This window comes from Fundulus heteroclitus, chromosome 7 (genome assembly GCF_011125445.2).
Source record: "Fundulus heteroclitus isolate FHET01 chromosome 7, MU-UCD_Fhet_4.1, whole genome shotgun sequence".
Classification (NCBI taxonomy): domain Eukaryota; kingdom Metazoa; phylum Chordata; class Actinopteri; order Cyprinodontiformes; family Fundulidae; genus Fundulus; species Fundulus heteroclitus.
In genome coordinates, this window is record NC_046367.1 from 11,916,454 (window position 1) to 11,929,464 (window position 13,011).

Here is a 13,011-nt window from a genome sequence, read left to right on the forward strand (position 1 = left end):
AAAACAACCACGCCTGGCTTGACGGAGGAACCAGAACAGCTGAGCATCTTTACGACAGTGCACTTTTACTTTCGCCCTCTGGGGGGAGCTTCGCTGGAAAATCAACCCCGGTTGCATAGTATACCTTTAACGGAAAGTAGCCAGACTGATCTGCGAGTGAAACCTTGAAAGCTCGCAAGATCAGGAGGGTCTCACGAGGCTAGTACCCCACCTCTCTGTCAATGACCACTGTAGATAGGCAGAGATGGCCTGTTGATGTTGCTATAAAAAGAATAAAAAAATCAGGTTTATTCTTTCCATATTTCCAGTGCGTTTAGTATGGGTGGGACTTAGTCTATAATCTGGATGTATGACTGGTGCATTGACACACATATCACATAGTGTCTAAATGGTTTGGAAGTATTGCTCCCCCTGTGGAAGCCATCTATTCTTACATACATGTGTCTGTGCTTTGGCTGCACTGCCTCTGTTTCTGTGATTGTGAGATCAGTGGTAATCTCCGAGGAGGTGACCCGCTGACATTTGCATGAGGATAACCCCAAACACACACATATACACTTAAGCAGAAAGCTCCGAGCAGCTGGCCTCTTGTGCACCCAGATGTTCCAGTGGGATTTAATGTAACGTAAATATACAGTTACTGCATTGAGGTAACACTGTGTGGCTTGCTGATGCTGTTTGTGTACTTGTTGACTTTACATTGTCTGTACAAGACAGTGGACATTTTTAGTTCTCACTTTCAGAAAGCTCAGGGGAAATTTGTTTAGGATTTAGGACTTGGTTATTGGGATTAAGACCTAATTTGGTTTCGGGTTAGGGTAATGGATTATGTAAACAAAGTCTCTCACAAAGAATAGGTTTTTGAGCTGTGTGGGTTTGTGTGTCTGTGGCTAAAAGCGGTGACCGACTAAGAAGCTTTGTGATTCACGGAGCTACTAGCAGCACAGATGTCTTGCCTCCCTACAAGTGAGACAGGCAAGTAAGGACAGAATATGAAAAAAGGGGTCCTTAACAGCAAGAACAGTTAAAAGAAAGAGCTTGGAAAATTGACTGAGTTGTTTGTAATAGAAAACAAGGAAAACATTTATAAATTTCAGAGAGAAAGGGGATGCGGTTGAGGCAGCGAGGAAGAGGTTAGTAGATTAAGCAGGGTTAGAGGGGATTAGTGTCAGGTTTGGTTTGGTTGTAAACTCACATCCCTGTCAGTCACTTTTAGCTATGGCTGACATGCTCACAATACTGATTCACTCCATCTCAGAGATCAAACTCTGAATAAAGTCCCAGGGAAACTGGACAACAGCAAAAGAAGGTACGTTAGCTTTGATCTTGCTGTCTGTGAGTTTAATGGATGTAAACACATATGAGTGTTTGTATGCAGTTAAATGTGTGGATGGGAAAATACAGGCTCAACTGATCCACCTCAGACCTATTTTTTCTGTTGCTGTGAATATTTTGTAAGGTGTATAGAAGTGTTTTTAAATATAACCATGCATTTAATATCTTTGTTAATTTATAAAAGGCCAAACAAATGGATCTGACAAATTTATCATTAGAATCAAATGGACAGATTCGAATTCAATTGCATACACTCAAGTTAGATGTTCATTAGAATGTGATGCAAAGAAAATTGCATCACATCAACTTCAGATATATTGATTCAAAAAATCACTACCTATTTTAGTTTAACGCTGTCAAATCTATTTTGTTACATGTGTCTTTGTGTATATATATATATATATATATATATATATATATATATATATATATATATATATATATATATATATATATATATATATATACACACACACACTAGGTTCATTAAGCAACTGTGGTTTCTTTTGGTTTGTTTTACACTCATACTAGTCAGAAGTTTACACACTCTCACCATAGGTAATTATATTCAACATGAGTTTATTTGGAATTCAACGACCATACAATAAACAACCTCAATGATTTCAAACGGCAAGATTTTGAATGCATTGTAGATTTACTCCAGTCCTTCTGTGGTCACAATGATACATACAGGTTCAACTACACACTTCTGGTCTAATTCTGTATGGATATTTGACAACTTTTCTTGGCAGAATTGGTAACGTTGATCTGCATTTGTTGGTTTTCTGATATAAACCCCACTTCTAATCAGGGCCATTGTACAGATGTAGCCAGGTCTTTATAAAACTGAATATCTACCCCACATCGTTTAAATAAAAAATATCATACACACTCAGCGTAGTTTTAAGCATGCCAGATGCAAAGGGTCAGTGTACTGCAAGACAAGAAGCTATATCAACCAATCACAATCCTTCAAAATGATGGTTGTATAGAACAGTATTGAGCCTCCATAGTGAGAGGGAGAGTTGGTGTAAAACAGCAGACCAGCAGATGCTATTTTTGCATTGTATTTTAACATATTGGAGGTTTGCAAAAACAAGCAAGCAAAACGTGTCTGAGCCATCGCTACAGATGTACAGGTGCTGGTCATACAATTACAATATCATGAAAAAGTATATTTTTTCTCACAAATTTTATTCAAAACCTTGTATATTATATTCATTCATTTCACAGAGACTGATATATTTTAAGTCCTTATTTATTTTACATTTGATAATTATAACTGACAAGTAATGAAAACCCCAAATCCAGTATCTCAGACAATTAGAATATTACTTAGGAGTAGACTGATGCAAAAAAAAGGGATTTCCACAAATGTTGTCCAACTGAAAAGTATGAGCATGAAAAGTATGAGCATGTCCAGCACTGAATACTTATGGGGCTCCTTTTCCCTGGATTACTGCAGCAATGCGGCGTGGCATGGATTCTGTGGCCCTGCTCAGGTGTTAAGAGAGCCCAGGTTGCTCTGATAGCGGCCTTCAGCTCTTCTGCATCGTTAGGTCTGGAGTATCGCAGCTTCCTCTTCACAATACTCCATAGATTTTCTATGGGGTTAAGATCAGGTGAGTTTGTTGGCCATTTAAGAACAGGGATACCGTGGTCCTTAAACCAGGTACTGGTAGCTTTGGCACTGTGTGCAGGTGCCGAGTCCTGTTGGAAAATGAAATCTGCATCTGGACTGTTTAAGTGACAGGTATGAGGATAGATAAGGCGGTAACATGCCAAGGACAACTTTATAGATGAAAATGTACCAATGCATGACTCTATGGATGTAATGCTTACTGCTGGTGAATCCTGATATTCAGCCGGACACAGAGTAACGTGTGAGGCAGACAAACAGAACCAGACTAGGCAGATGAATCTTGGCAGAAGGTGCAGGCAGGCAGGGATGAGATAATGACTGAGCAGAATAGGCGAACCGGGGAACCACCAGAACAGGCAGAGCAAGCGGCTGGATCTCACGTAGACACAGGCGACCTTAACAGAAGAGTCCAGCTGGCTGAGCACACAGGAACTGGTAGAGGAAGGGGACATCAAATTGGGCAAGACAACACGAGAAGAGATGTTCTGGCAGGGAAGAGTTCTTCTTCTTCTTTACTAAAATTTTTTGGCGGTTGGCAAACAACAAACTGATGCATTTCTGCCATCTACTGGTATGGAGTGTGGACCAGAATGACTCTCAGGAATTAAATTGTGTTATTTTTAGATAGTGTAGATATAATCTAGAGTAGGGTGGTGGCTGGGGGGAGACTGAGCTGACTGGGTGATGACTGATGACTGAGAGATGATAGGAAAAGTCCAAAACAAAACAAAGTCCAAAACAAAACAGACAAAAACCTAAATCATGACAATGGATTGATAATGGTGGCCTTTTCAACCGAAAATATAAATGACAGTGGTGTGTAAGCGATTCATACCCTGTTGTAATAGATATAACAGGGCATATAATACATAGCATCCAACATATGTGAAGTAGCAGGTGCACTTATATCCACAATAATCTAAGAAAGGCAGGAATGTCATTAAAACAAGATCTATTTCTTAAGAAAAATCCTAGTTTTATCTTCAACTTCTTTGACATTTTCAACATGTGATTTAAGGGAGAGCTTTTCGTCAGTTTTTATGCCAAGGTACTTATGTGTTCGTCCACCTTAATTTGATCAGACAAACACAGCTGCCTTAGACTATTACAAAAAGCTTAGATGAGCCATCTGTCAGTATCTTCAGCCAAAAACTGAAATCTAAAACTAAATGAAAAACTGGGGACCAGGTTGTTTTGAATAGAGTACTGAGAAAATCTCATTTTTCTGTAGGACTGTCAGACTATCTTATAATGATTCCCATCAATCTACTGACCTTTCAATTCAATTTTATTTATATAGCGCCAATTCATGATACAGGTCATCTCAAGGCACTTTCCAAAATCAAATTCAATCAGATTATACATATTGGTCCAAAAAATTCCTATCTAAGGAAAACCAGCAGATTGCATCAAGTCCCGACAAGCAGCATTCACTCCTCCTGAAAGAGCATAGAGCCTCAGGGAGAGTCGTCTGCATTGTCGATGGCTTTGCAGCAATGCCTCATACTGATCAAGCATGAAGCGACAGTGGAAATGAAAACTCCCCTTTAACTGGAAGGAAGAACCTCCAGCAGAACCAGGCTCAGTGTTCTGCCTTCACCGACTGTGGGTTAGAGAACACAGAGCCGAGACACAACAAGAGAGACAAAAATAGCACAGGAGCAGACATTGATCCAGGAATCTTTTCTACGTTATATGGACCTCATAAAGAAGCTTTGAAAACATGTCTGAAACGATATTTAGGATGCAGAACTACAAAGCACACATGCTGTGTTTGACAATACTGGTGTTTATTGCAATTTAATTCAAGCAATACCATGGCTCTCTTTTGCACCAGTTGACCTGCATTAGAAAACATGCATACATATGACACATGGTGATGTATAAAAAAATAGTTATTTATTTGTATTATATACAAGTATGTATACAATTTCTCTGTAATCATCTTTTTGGTAAATTGTGTGTGATTTATTTTCAGGAGAAATAGCAATTTTTTCCTCTTGGGGGCTCTTGATGACAAACATGATACCAGCGATGGAAGATGGTGAGAAAACAGACAAACTGAAAAAGACATCTGTGTTGATCTTCAATAGCCTACACCCTGAAATAGGACCGTGTTTTTGTATGCTGTTATGTCTTAGCTTGAGTTTCGAGCTTTGATTATAAACTCAGGTCGGAGTTTAATACTCTCCACACTGTGTTGGTAAACCTGGCAAAGATGTGTTTAAATGATAATTGAAGGAAAAATGAATTAATCTTAAAGTAACTTGTACCCCTGCTGTTAGCGCTTTGTATTAGCACTTTGTACAGAATTACAGCACAGAATTACAGATGCTGTTGAGAAATGTCATAATTTTTGTTCAGAATAGTCAAATACTAATCAGTTGAGTTATAATGCTTTCAAGGTCTCTATTATGCTGTTTGCAGGGGTCAACGAGGTATTATCAAGCGTTGTGGAGGATGTTGGTGAAGCCGTCAGCAGAAACATTAGTGGTGCGCAGCTCCTGCATGAACTACTGAGCGCTCCGTGGCTGCGTGCCTTACTAAAGGTATATATTTTAATGGTTTTGCAATGCACCAACCCACTATCTGGCTGAATATTGCTTATATAATTGTCACATTTGTATCCAGAAGTGAAATGAAGTATGGTTTAAGGAGGCAAACCCAAACTTCCAATAGGAGCTCAAACCGGCATGAAGAGCAGGCAGAGTAACGGAAGGATCCAGTGGGGAGCTTAGAAAACTGACCAGTATGTACAGACTGAGGCAGGGGGTTAGAAATGGCAGGCAAACCAGAAGAACTAATCAGAGGAAATGAGAAACACCTGAGGTGGAGCAGTCAGAGGGGAAGAGACTAATTAACTAGAGCTGAGTAGAAACACTGACACAGGAAAGCCTGGGGTACATCGTTTAAAGAAGTATGAGAGAAATAACTCAAAGGAAGAATAAACTTGAATGCTAAATGCAAAGAAATACACAGACAGGTTTGGTCCTACAGTGTTTGGTGTACAGCCACATGGCAAGCACAACACACATCACACAAACAGATAATATGAGTAAATGGCAAGACCTTAAGGGACATAACAAGAAGTAAATTCTGAAAAAATAAATGAAAACCGAGACCTAACTCCTTAGCATCATCACAATAATTGCTTGTATTATCTCTTCAGATTTACGAGTGCCTGATGCAGTTCCAGAGATTTACACCGAGCCCACTTCTACCGTGTGCCTCTGGACTCTTATTTGAGGTTAGTAAATGTACCTAAATACATGAAGCAAGTATTGTTCTTACACTGAACTCACTTTTTTCCTGCCAATATTACATTACATCCTACTTCATCAAAGCTTTAGTTTATTGTTGCGGCATTATGCATGTTTTTAAGAGATTTAATGTTTATTAAATAATTGTCCGGTGAATAACAGCCCAAACAGTTGATATTAAGACAATGGTTAAAGGTTGATTCAAGCACTAGTATTTTTCTAACAGCAAACTCTGCACACATATAGAATAAATGAAAGCCAACCTCTCTTCAAGTATAGGAATTTATTAACAGGAACAAATGCACATCCAGAAAACAAATAGAATGTTGTTTACCTGAATTAACACTATATTTCAGTCAACAAATCCTCTTTACTAGGGTAGTGATACTTAACTAAACCACTAAGCAAAACTGAGTTTAAAGAAACTAAGGAACTATGTACACACAAAACAACAATAGGAAAAATTTAAATAGTTGAAAACCATCATCAGAATGATTCAGTGAATCCTGGTTCACTGCAGATCCAAGTTAGAGAACCAAAGTTTATCTTAAGGAATACTGACTGAGGTTAAATTAGCTAACTAATTTAGAAAAACATTTGGTATGTGTTTAACCCATTCACAATGTGATTTCTGCAATAGATTTTTTGAGGAAATAACATTTTAAAAATTATTTGCCAAATAAAACTCAATAACATTTGATACACTGGACTTTTATTAATGTAATTATTTCTCCTGGAAATAATTAAGACTCAAATCAGTAACTTAGGATGCTAGAGGGCAACCTGGCTCTTGCCAGATAGATGTAGTTCTGCTGAGCTCCACATGGCTCCGTGCATCCATCTGGACTCACTGCCATTGGGAGGGATTTCAATACCACATAAAATGGACGAACCAATCAGGATCATTGGGCAAGATTTTCGTAGAAGTGGAGTATCATAAAAGCAACTGTTTGCAGCGAGGAAGCAAGGGGGACCATATGTCCCCGCATCCCCATTTTGGATTACCTGTCCTTGGCAAAAGCTGTCCCTGGAAATGTCCCCGATTTCAGTGTATCATCATGGAGTTTTAAAGTTTAACGCAGCAAGAGGTATTTACCCAGTCCTGCCACTGTCCCGGCATAGTAGAAGAGTTGAGCCAAACAGGCCTTCCCCACCCCGTCAGCATTGCAGATCAGGCAAAACAAACCAACCCCCCGACAGAGACTGTGCATACACATAAAAGACAAACAGGCAGTGAACAATGGTTACAGTTTTTTCTTATCCTAACATTAAAAATTATGTGGGTTTTTCTATCGTTTTCTGCAAATATCAACATACCATTGAGGAGAATGTATCCATCCTGTTTTCGTAAAAAAAAAAATTTTCAGTGTTCTAAAACCTTGAAATAGAAATAAAAAGGTTGGCTCTTTAAAATTTACAACAAATTTCCTATAGCAGATATTTATCAAAAATTAGAAGTTGTCTTTTTTCAGAAGGTCATGTTTAATTTGCAGCTTGAGTTTATATCAGCTGGATTTAGAGCAAAATGTGGCTCTTTGGAGTGTAAAGGATACAGACCCCCAGCTAGGCTAAAGACATTTTATGGTGTTATTTTTTTCCTCACGATTATTAGTTTCTTTCAGTTACATTTGAAATATAATGAAAAAAGTGTCTGGACAAACCAAGAGCAATGTGGAACAATTGGTCCTCTGTTAAACTCCAGAGAGTAATAGTGGGTGCACCCAAATAAATTCTAGATATCATGCCCATGTGTACACATCACAAAGGCTATTTTTAAAAACCTGTTTTTCTCACCAGAAACTTGTGTAGACAGAGACTGGTTAGCCTTTCTGGTATTGTTCTTTTTATTCTGCGATGTTTTAGCTACTTATTCATTACTTGTTCTTACACCTTATCGAAAGGAACATCAAACTTATCAAGTCTTGTTGGCTTGACACTTGTCTAGAAGTGGTATAACAAGTACTCAAGCTCTTTGAACAATATGCCTATTTTTAAGATTTTTAGAATATGAACTTGTGTGTTTTAAACTATGTCTTACAATTTTTAAAACTAGGTAGCACTTTTAGTATTGACTATGCAGGGGAAAATATCTACAATTACACTTTGAGAGTATTATATACCTTGAATATTTTCATAAATCACATTACAACCTAAAAATGCAATCTGTGTTCTTTGCATTTTTATATTAAGTAGGTTTGCGGTTCTCCAAAGACATGTTGGGGTGTTACCTGCTTGTCAAACTGTGGGACCCAAATGACAGCTGAAGAACAAAGCAAGAAGTGACATCTGTGGAAGCTTCTTGGTTTTGTTATTTTGTAGCCAGCAATGTGACCAAACAGAACTACCAACACCGAACCACGAACAATAAATGACAAACAGCTTAAACACAAATGAACCTAAATTGGGAAAACTATTATTAGGGTTGCATCCAATGGAAATGGAAAAATACAACACTATTTACTTTAGACAAAGAGCTAACAAAACAATACATTTACAAAGTAATACATTCTAAAAAATATCATAAACACGTTCCAATAATTACTCGAAAAATCCCCTCTGCCCAGTATCACCCCTTTTTAATCTGCCTCTTAGTTTGAGCCATACAGACCAATACATAGCAAAAATCTAAAAGAAGGTAGAACTGATTAGATGAGGCCGGAATTGGACTATTTGTCCTAAATGCAACATGCTATGGTTGGAGGAAATCTAACATTACACATAACTCCACCAACACCAAGCACACAGTGAAAATTGGTGGTGGCAGCATCACTGGTAAGCTTTCCCTGGTGCTTAAGCAGGGGAAAGAAAGCACATAAAAGTTGACTAGATTGATAAGCTAGATAGGGGGCAATACTAGAAGAAATCTGTTAAAAGCTGCAAAAAACAAGTTCACCCTTTAGCGGGACAAACATACAGGCAAAGCCATAGTGAAATATTTTGAATCAAGACATATTCCTGTGTTAGAATAGCCCAATCAAGTTTCAGACCTAAATCTATCTGAGAATCTTGAGAAGACCTGAAAATTATGTTTACAGACATTCTCAAAAAGGAAGACTGTGCACAAATCTGAACAACAATGCAAACCACACTTTCAGATTCCTGTTTGGAAAACTGATAGCCTTGTCTTTCACTTCAGGATTATGTGTTGGTCTATCCAATGCATAATCGTGAAGTTTGTGGTTGTAATATGAGTAAATTCAAAAATGTTCAATGGGTGGGAAAACTTTTCCACCACAATCTTATCCATGTTGTGTTCATTTAGTCACTGAATACTGTCAGAATCCCTATTCATCCGTTGTCTCGCTTGTTCATCAGATCATGGCCATCATACAAAGAGCGCATCGTCCGTCAGCCGAAGCTCGTGAACTCTACAACCTCCTCAGCTCACCACATATCCAGGTTTGATCATAGATTCAGTGAAAACCTCCATCTGACTAAAATTTGATGTCGACTGAGCATCTTTGAATTGTATTTGTGTTCACTAGGCCCTCCTGTCATCTCACGACAGTGTGGCACAGTATGACTATTTACCCGTCCTTCCCCCGCTGCCTGATGAGTTACCTGAGGATGAGGAGGCCATGAGGATTGTATGTCTTGTGAAGAACAACCAGCCTCTGGTGAGATATAGGTTTTGTTTTTCTCAGACTCTGCAACCTAACCTAACTCAGTTTTTGTTACCTGACATTCTGCTTTTTTGTCTTTTGCACTATTTAATATTTCTATTAATATATATAGTTTAAGTTTTGAAATGCTCACATTCTGCCCTTTTATAATCCAAATAAATTTGAATGTTTCTATTGTGGCGCTAATCCTTCAACCAAAACAATCTTGTGTTTTTGTTACATTAACTTTGTTCTGTTGAAATTGGGATAATGTAGTCTGGGGGTTTGTCATGTGACCAGATTCAGACACAAAACTTTTGAGTTTAATATTATTCGTTTCAAACTATAAAAAAATGAGTTTCTTGTTCATGCTCCAAGAGTGCAAAGGGTAGCAGAAGTGTAGAAGACGGGAATGGAGTGATCCGTAGCCGTTGGAGCAGCCTTCGTCGACACACATTGGAGCGCCTCATCCCTGCGAGGCGGGCATGGTCAGGGGAGGAGCTCAGAATGACTGACAGAGAGGCCAGGCCTCTAACCCCCCTTGGAAATCCACCCTGCCACTTTCATTCCCATGACAAGTTGACAGGAAGTTGTTGTTTATGTCCACAAAATGCAGAGCTTTGGAAGCAAGGGCTCCACCGCTCGGCTCCGGCTGTCTTTAACCCAGACGCATGCTCCGGTAAGAGAAGGATGGGTAGAACCAATCATTCTTTTGTCTGTTTTCAAGCTCCATTGTCAACAACGCAACAATTGTGGAGAATCAGCCCATCAGTCATCACACAGATCATCATTACATTCGTCCAGCCTTTTTGGCTTCAACCTTTGTTCTCTGTGAATCCAACTTTCTCATTCATACATTGAAAAGGAAAAAGGAACACCACTGGGGCGTCCAACATGCATTCTTCATGCCAGATACATACTCATTCTTTTAATCATTCCTTTTTTGCCACTATGTATACTTGGAAAAGAATATATCACATGCCTCCATTTCTGTGGGCATGAAAGTTTATATTTTCTCCTGTACTTTCTAAACTTCTGTAATTTTCTGTTTTTTTTTTGCTCTCACCTACTGGTTTATTTCAGAGAGACCCGGACGAAACAAAGAAGGCGATGCTTCAAGCGTAGGGAGCAGTGATGACTATTCTTACCCTCCCCCTCCAATCCCAGCCTACAGTGTCAGTCTTCCCAACTCTCCCCTCATGTACAAAAGGGGAGTTCTAGGAGGAGAATCTAGGAGCATTCCGACTCCTGGTAGGGCCCCTGTTAGAGTCCACACAGCACCAGCATTGCCTGCAACTCAGCAGTCTACTCGGCATCAAGGAGTCAGCACTCTCCCAAATCCTGTCCAGCTTAGGCACAAAGTGCCTTTGAAGCATCCACATGAGCACAACTCTTCTGTTCTGCATCACAACCATCCACAACAGAATGTCCCACAAGAGCAGCAACAGAAACATTATCAATCTCCTCCGCCTCCTGAGTTCAACAAAACCTGCAGCATGGAAGAGCTCAGGACCACTGTCCAAAGCGTGGCCTGCAGTATTGAACACAGCAGTCAGGATGTACGCCACCTGGGACAGAAAATGGTGGCAGCAACGGAAATGATCACGGACCGTGTGGAAGAGAATGTCCAGGCCCTCAACCTCCTTGCTGAAGTGGTTGATAAGCTCCAGGGGATCATCGTGTCCAAAAACCACTCTGAAGCATCTGCTTCATGCAGGCCGAAATTGAAACGTCGCCCCACACCACCTCCAAGAGTCTCCTCTTTATCTCCCAAATTGACCCGCAAACCTCCAGCACCTTACCCACGGCCCCTCTCATGCTCCCATTCTTCCTCCAGCTCCTCTTCTTCATCTGCCAGCTGCGCAGAAGGTTTTACAGGCTACCACAGCCCCAAAGGGCTGCAAGGAGGAAACAAAGCCAGCACACTAAGAAACGACGCAGACAACAATGGACATGTCCAATTCAACAAAGGAATAATTACAAGAGCTCAACAGGAAAACAAACGAGACTGCAAGGTCACAGACTGTTTAACAATGAACAAGAAAAAGAAGAAAAATAAGCAGCCATACTGAAAAAACCTTCTGCATGTTGTCTGCTTGAATATTGGAAACAGACTCATTTAGCAGCCTTCATGTACCAACCTTTTTCTTAACCAGTTGTTTATGTTAGTAGCTGCAAATATGCATATTCATGGATTTTTCTCACCACAAATTCAGTTTTTTTTTTTCCAATGGATCATCTGAAGGATGCAAAAGGAAATTGAATGAAAGGTACAAAGAACTTTCATGTTCTTAATTTGAACTTGAACTCGAGCTTCAACTTCAACTTTTAACTTCACATAAACTTAAGTTAATCTGCAATTGTTATGATTGTTATAATTTTCTTATCAACCTTTGCACCTGCATGTTAGCTAAATCTTTTTTATTCTACTTATCTTAAAGCTGCAAATGTAATACTCTTAATGTGGAAAGAAACTAATTTATCAAAATCTTGTGACTGTTTAAACATTGTCTGAATCTAAAATTATTATTATTATTATTATTATTAGGGTGATGACAGTACTAGTTCCATTAATGACTTTGTTAAGAAAAAAAACACAGCCAAGCAGATAAGCTCTGAGCCAGTTTTCAAGTTTAGAGTATGAAAGAGAGCGCAGACAGTTAGTTGTAGTAAAAGTTCAGCCAATAGCTATGTCTAAGAGAGAAACAGGGCTAAAAGTTGAAAAATTCTGTCACAGCTTAACAGAATGCTAGAGCAGTTGTCCCATGAAGAGAAAAAAACAGAGGGAACATTAAAGGTTGAAATAACAGCAAATAATAAACTGGAGAGCAGTAGGAGAATGTAATCAAAGTTAAGGTACGTTCCCACCAAATGCGAACAAGGCAATTTTTTTTGCGTTGATCACCTGCCATTGGTTGCTTGACATTTTTCCTTGCTCCACCAAAACAAACACCCAGCTCGCTTTACCCCATCAACAAATCAGAGGAGCATCTGTCCGCTTGCCGGTTCCTCCTGTCTGTTCAACTCACCATGGTGGACATGGATTTTACTGAGTGAGTCATGGTGCTGTATGTAATGTGGAAAGCTGACCCACCTGGGTCCACCATATCCTCTAGAGACGCCCCAGATTAGGTGAGTACCTCCACCTGGACCCCCATCAGGATGAGGTCGC

General features: G+C 39.4%; 1 protein-coding gene across 4 annotated transcripts in view; it reads left to right on the top strand.

Moving 5' to 3' along the window:
• Window positions 1–737: 737 nt before the first annotated feature.
• LOC105917602 (MAGUK p55 subfamily member 4) overlaps window positions 738–13,011 on the top strand; it is a 29,835-nt gene continuing 17,561 nt past the window's right edge. The window contains exons 1-8 of one of the 4 annotated variants that reach the window (XR_004931359.1): window positions 738–1,309; window positions 4,956–5,021; window positions 5,405–5,526; window positions 6,147–6,224; window positions 9,553–9,636; window positions 9,723–9,854; window positions 10,218–10,518; window positions 10,923–12,109. Coding sequence is in view for 3 of the 4 variants with exons in the window: in XM_036138922.1 (XP_035994815.1) it covers window positions 4,991–5,021; window positions 5,405–5,526; window positions 6,147–6,224; window positions 9,553–9,636; window positions 9,723–9,854 (447 nt within the window). In the remaining variant the exon portion in view is untranslated. The other 3 variants (XM_036138922.1, XM_036138923.1, XM_036138924.1) reach the window with 3 other exon arrangements.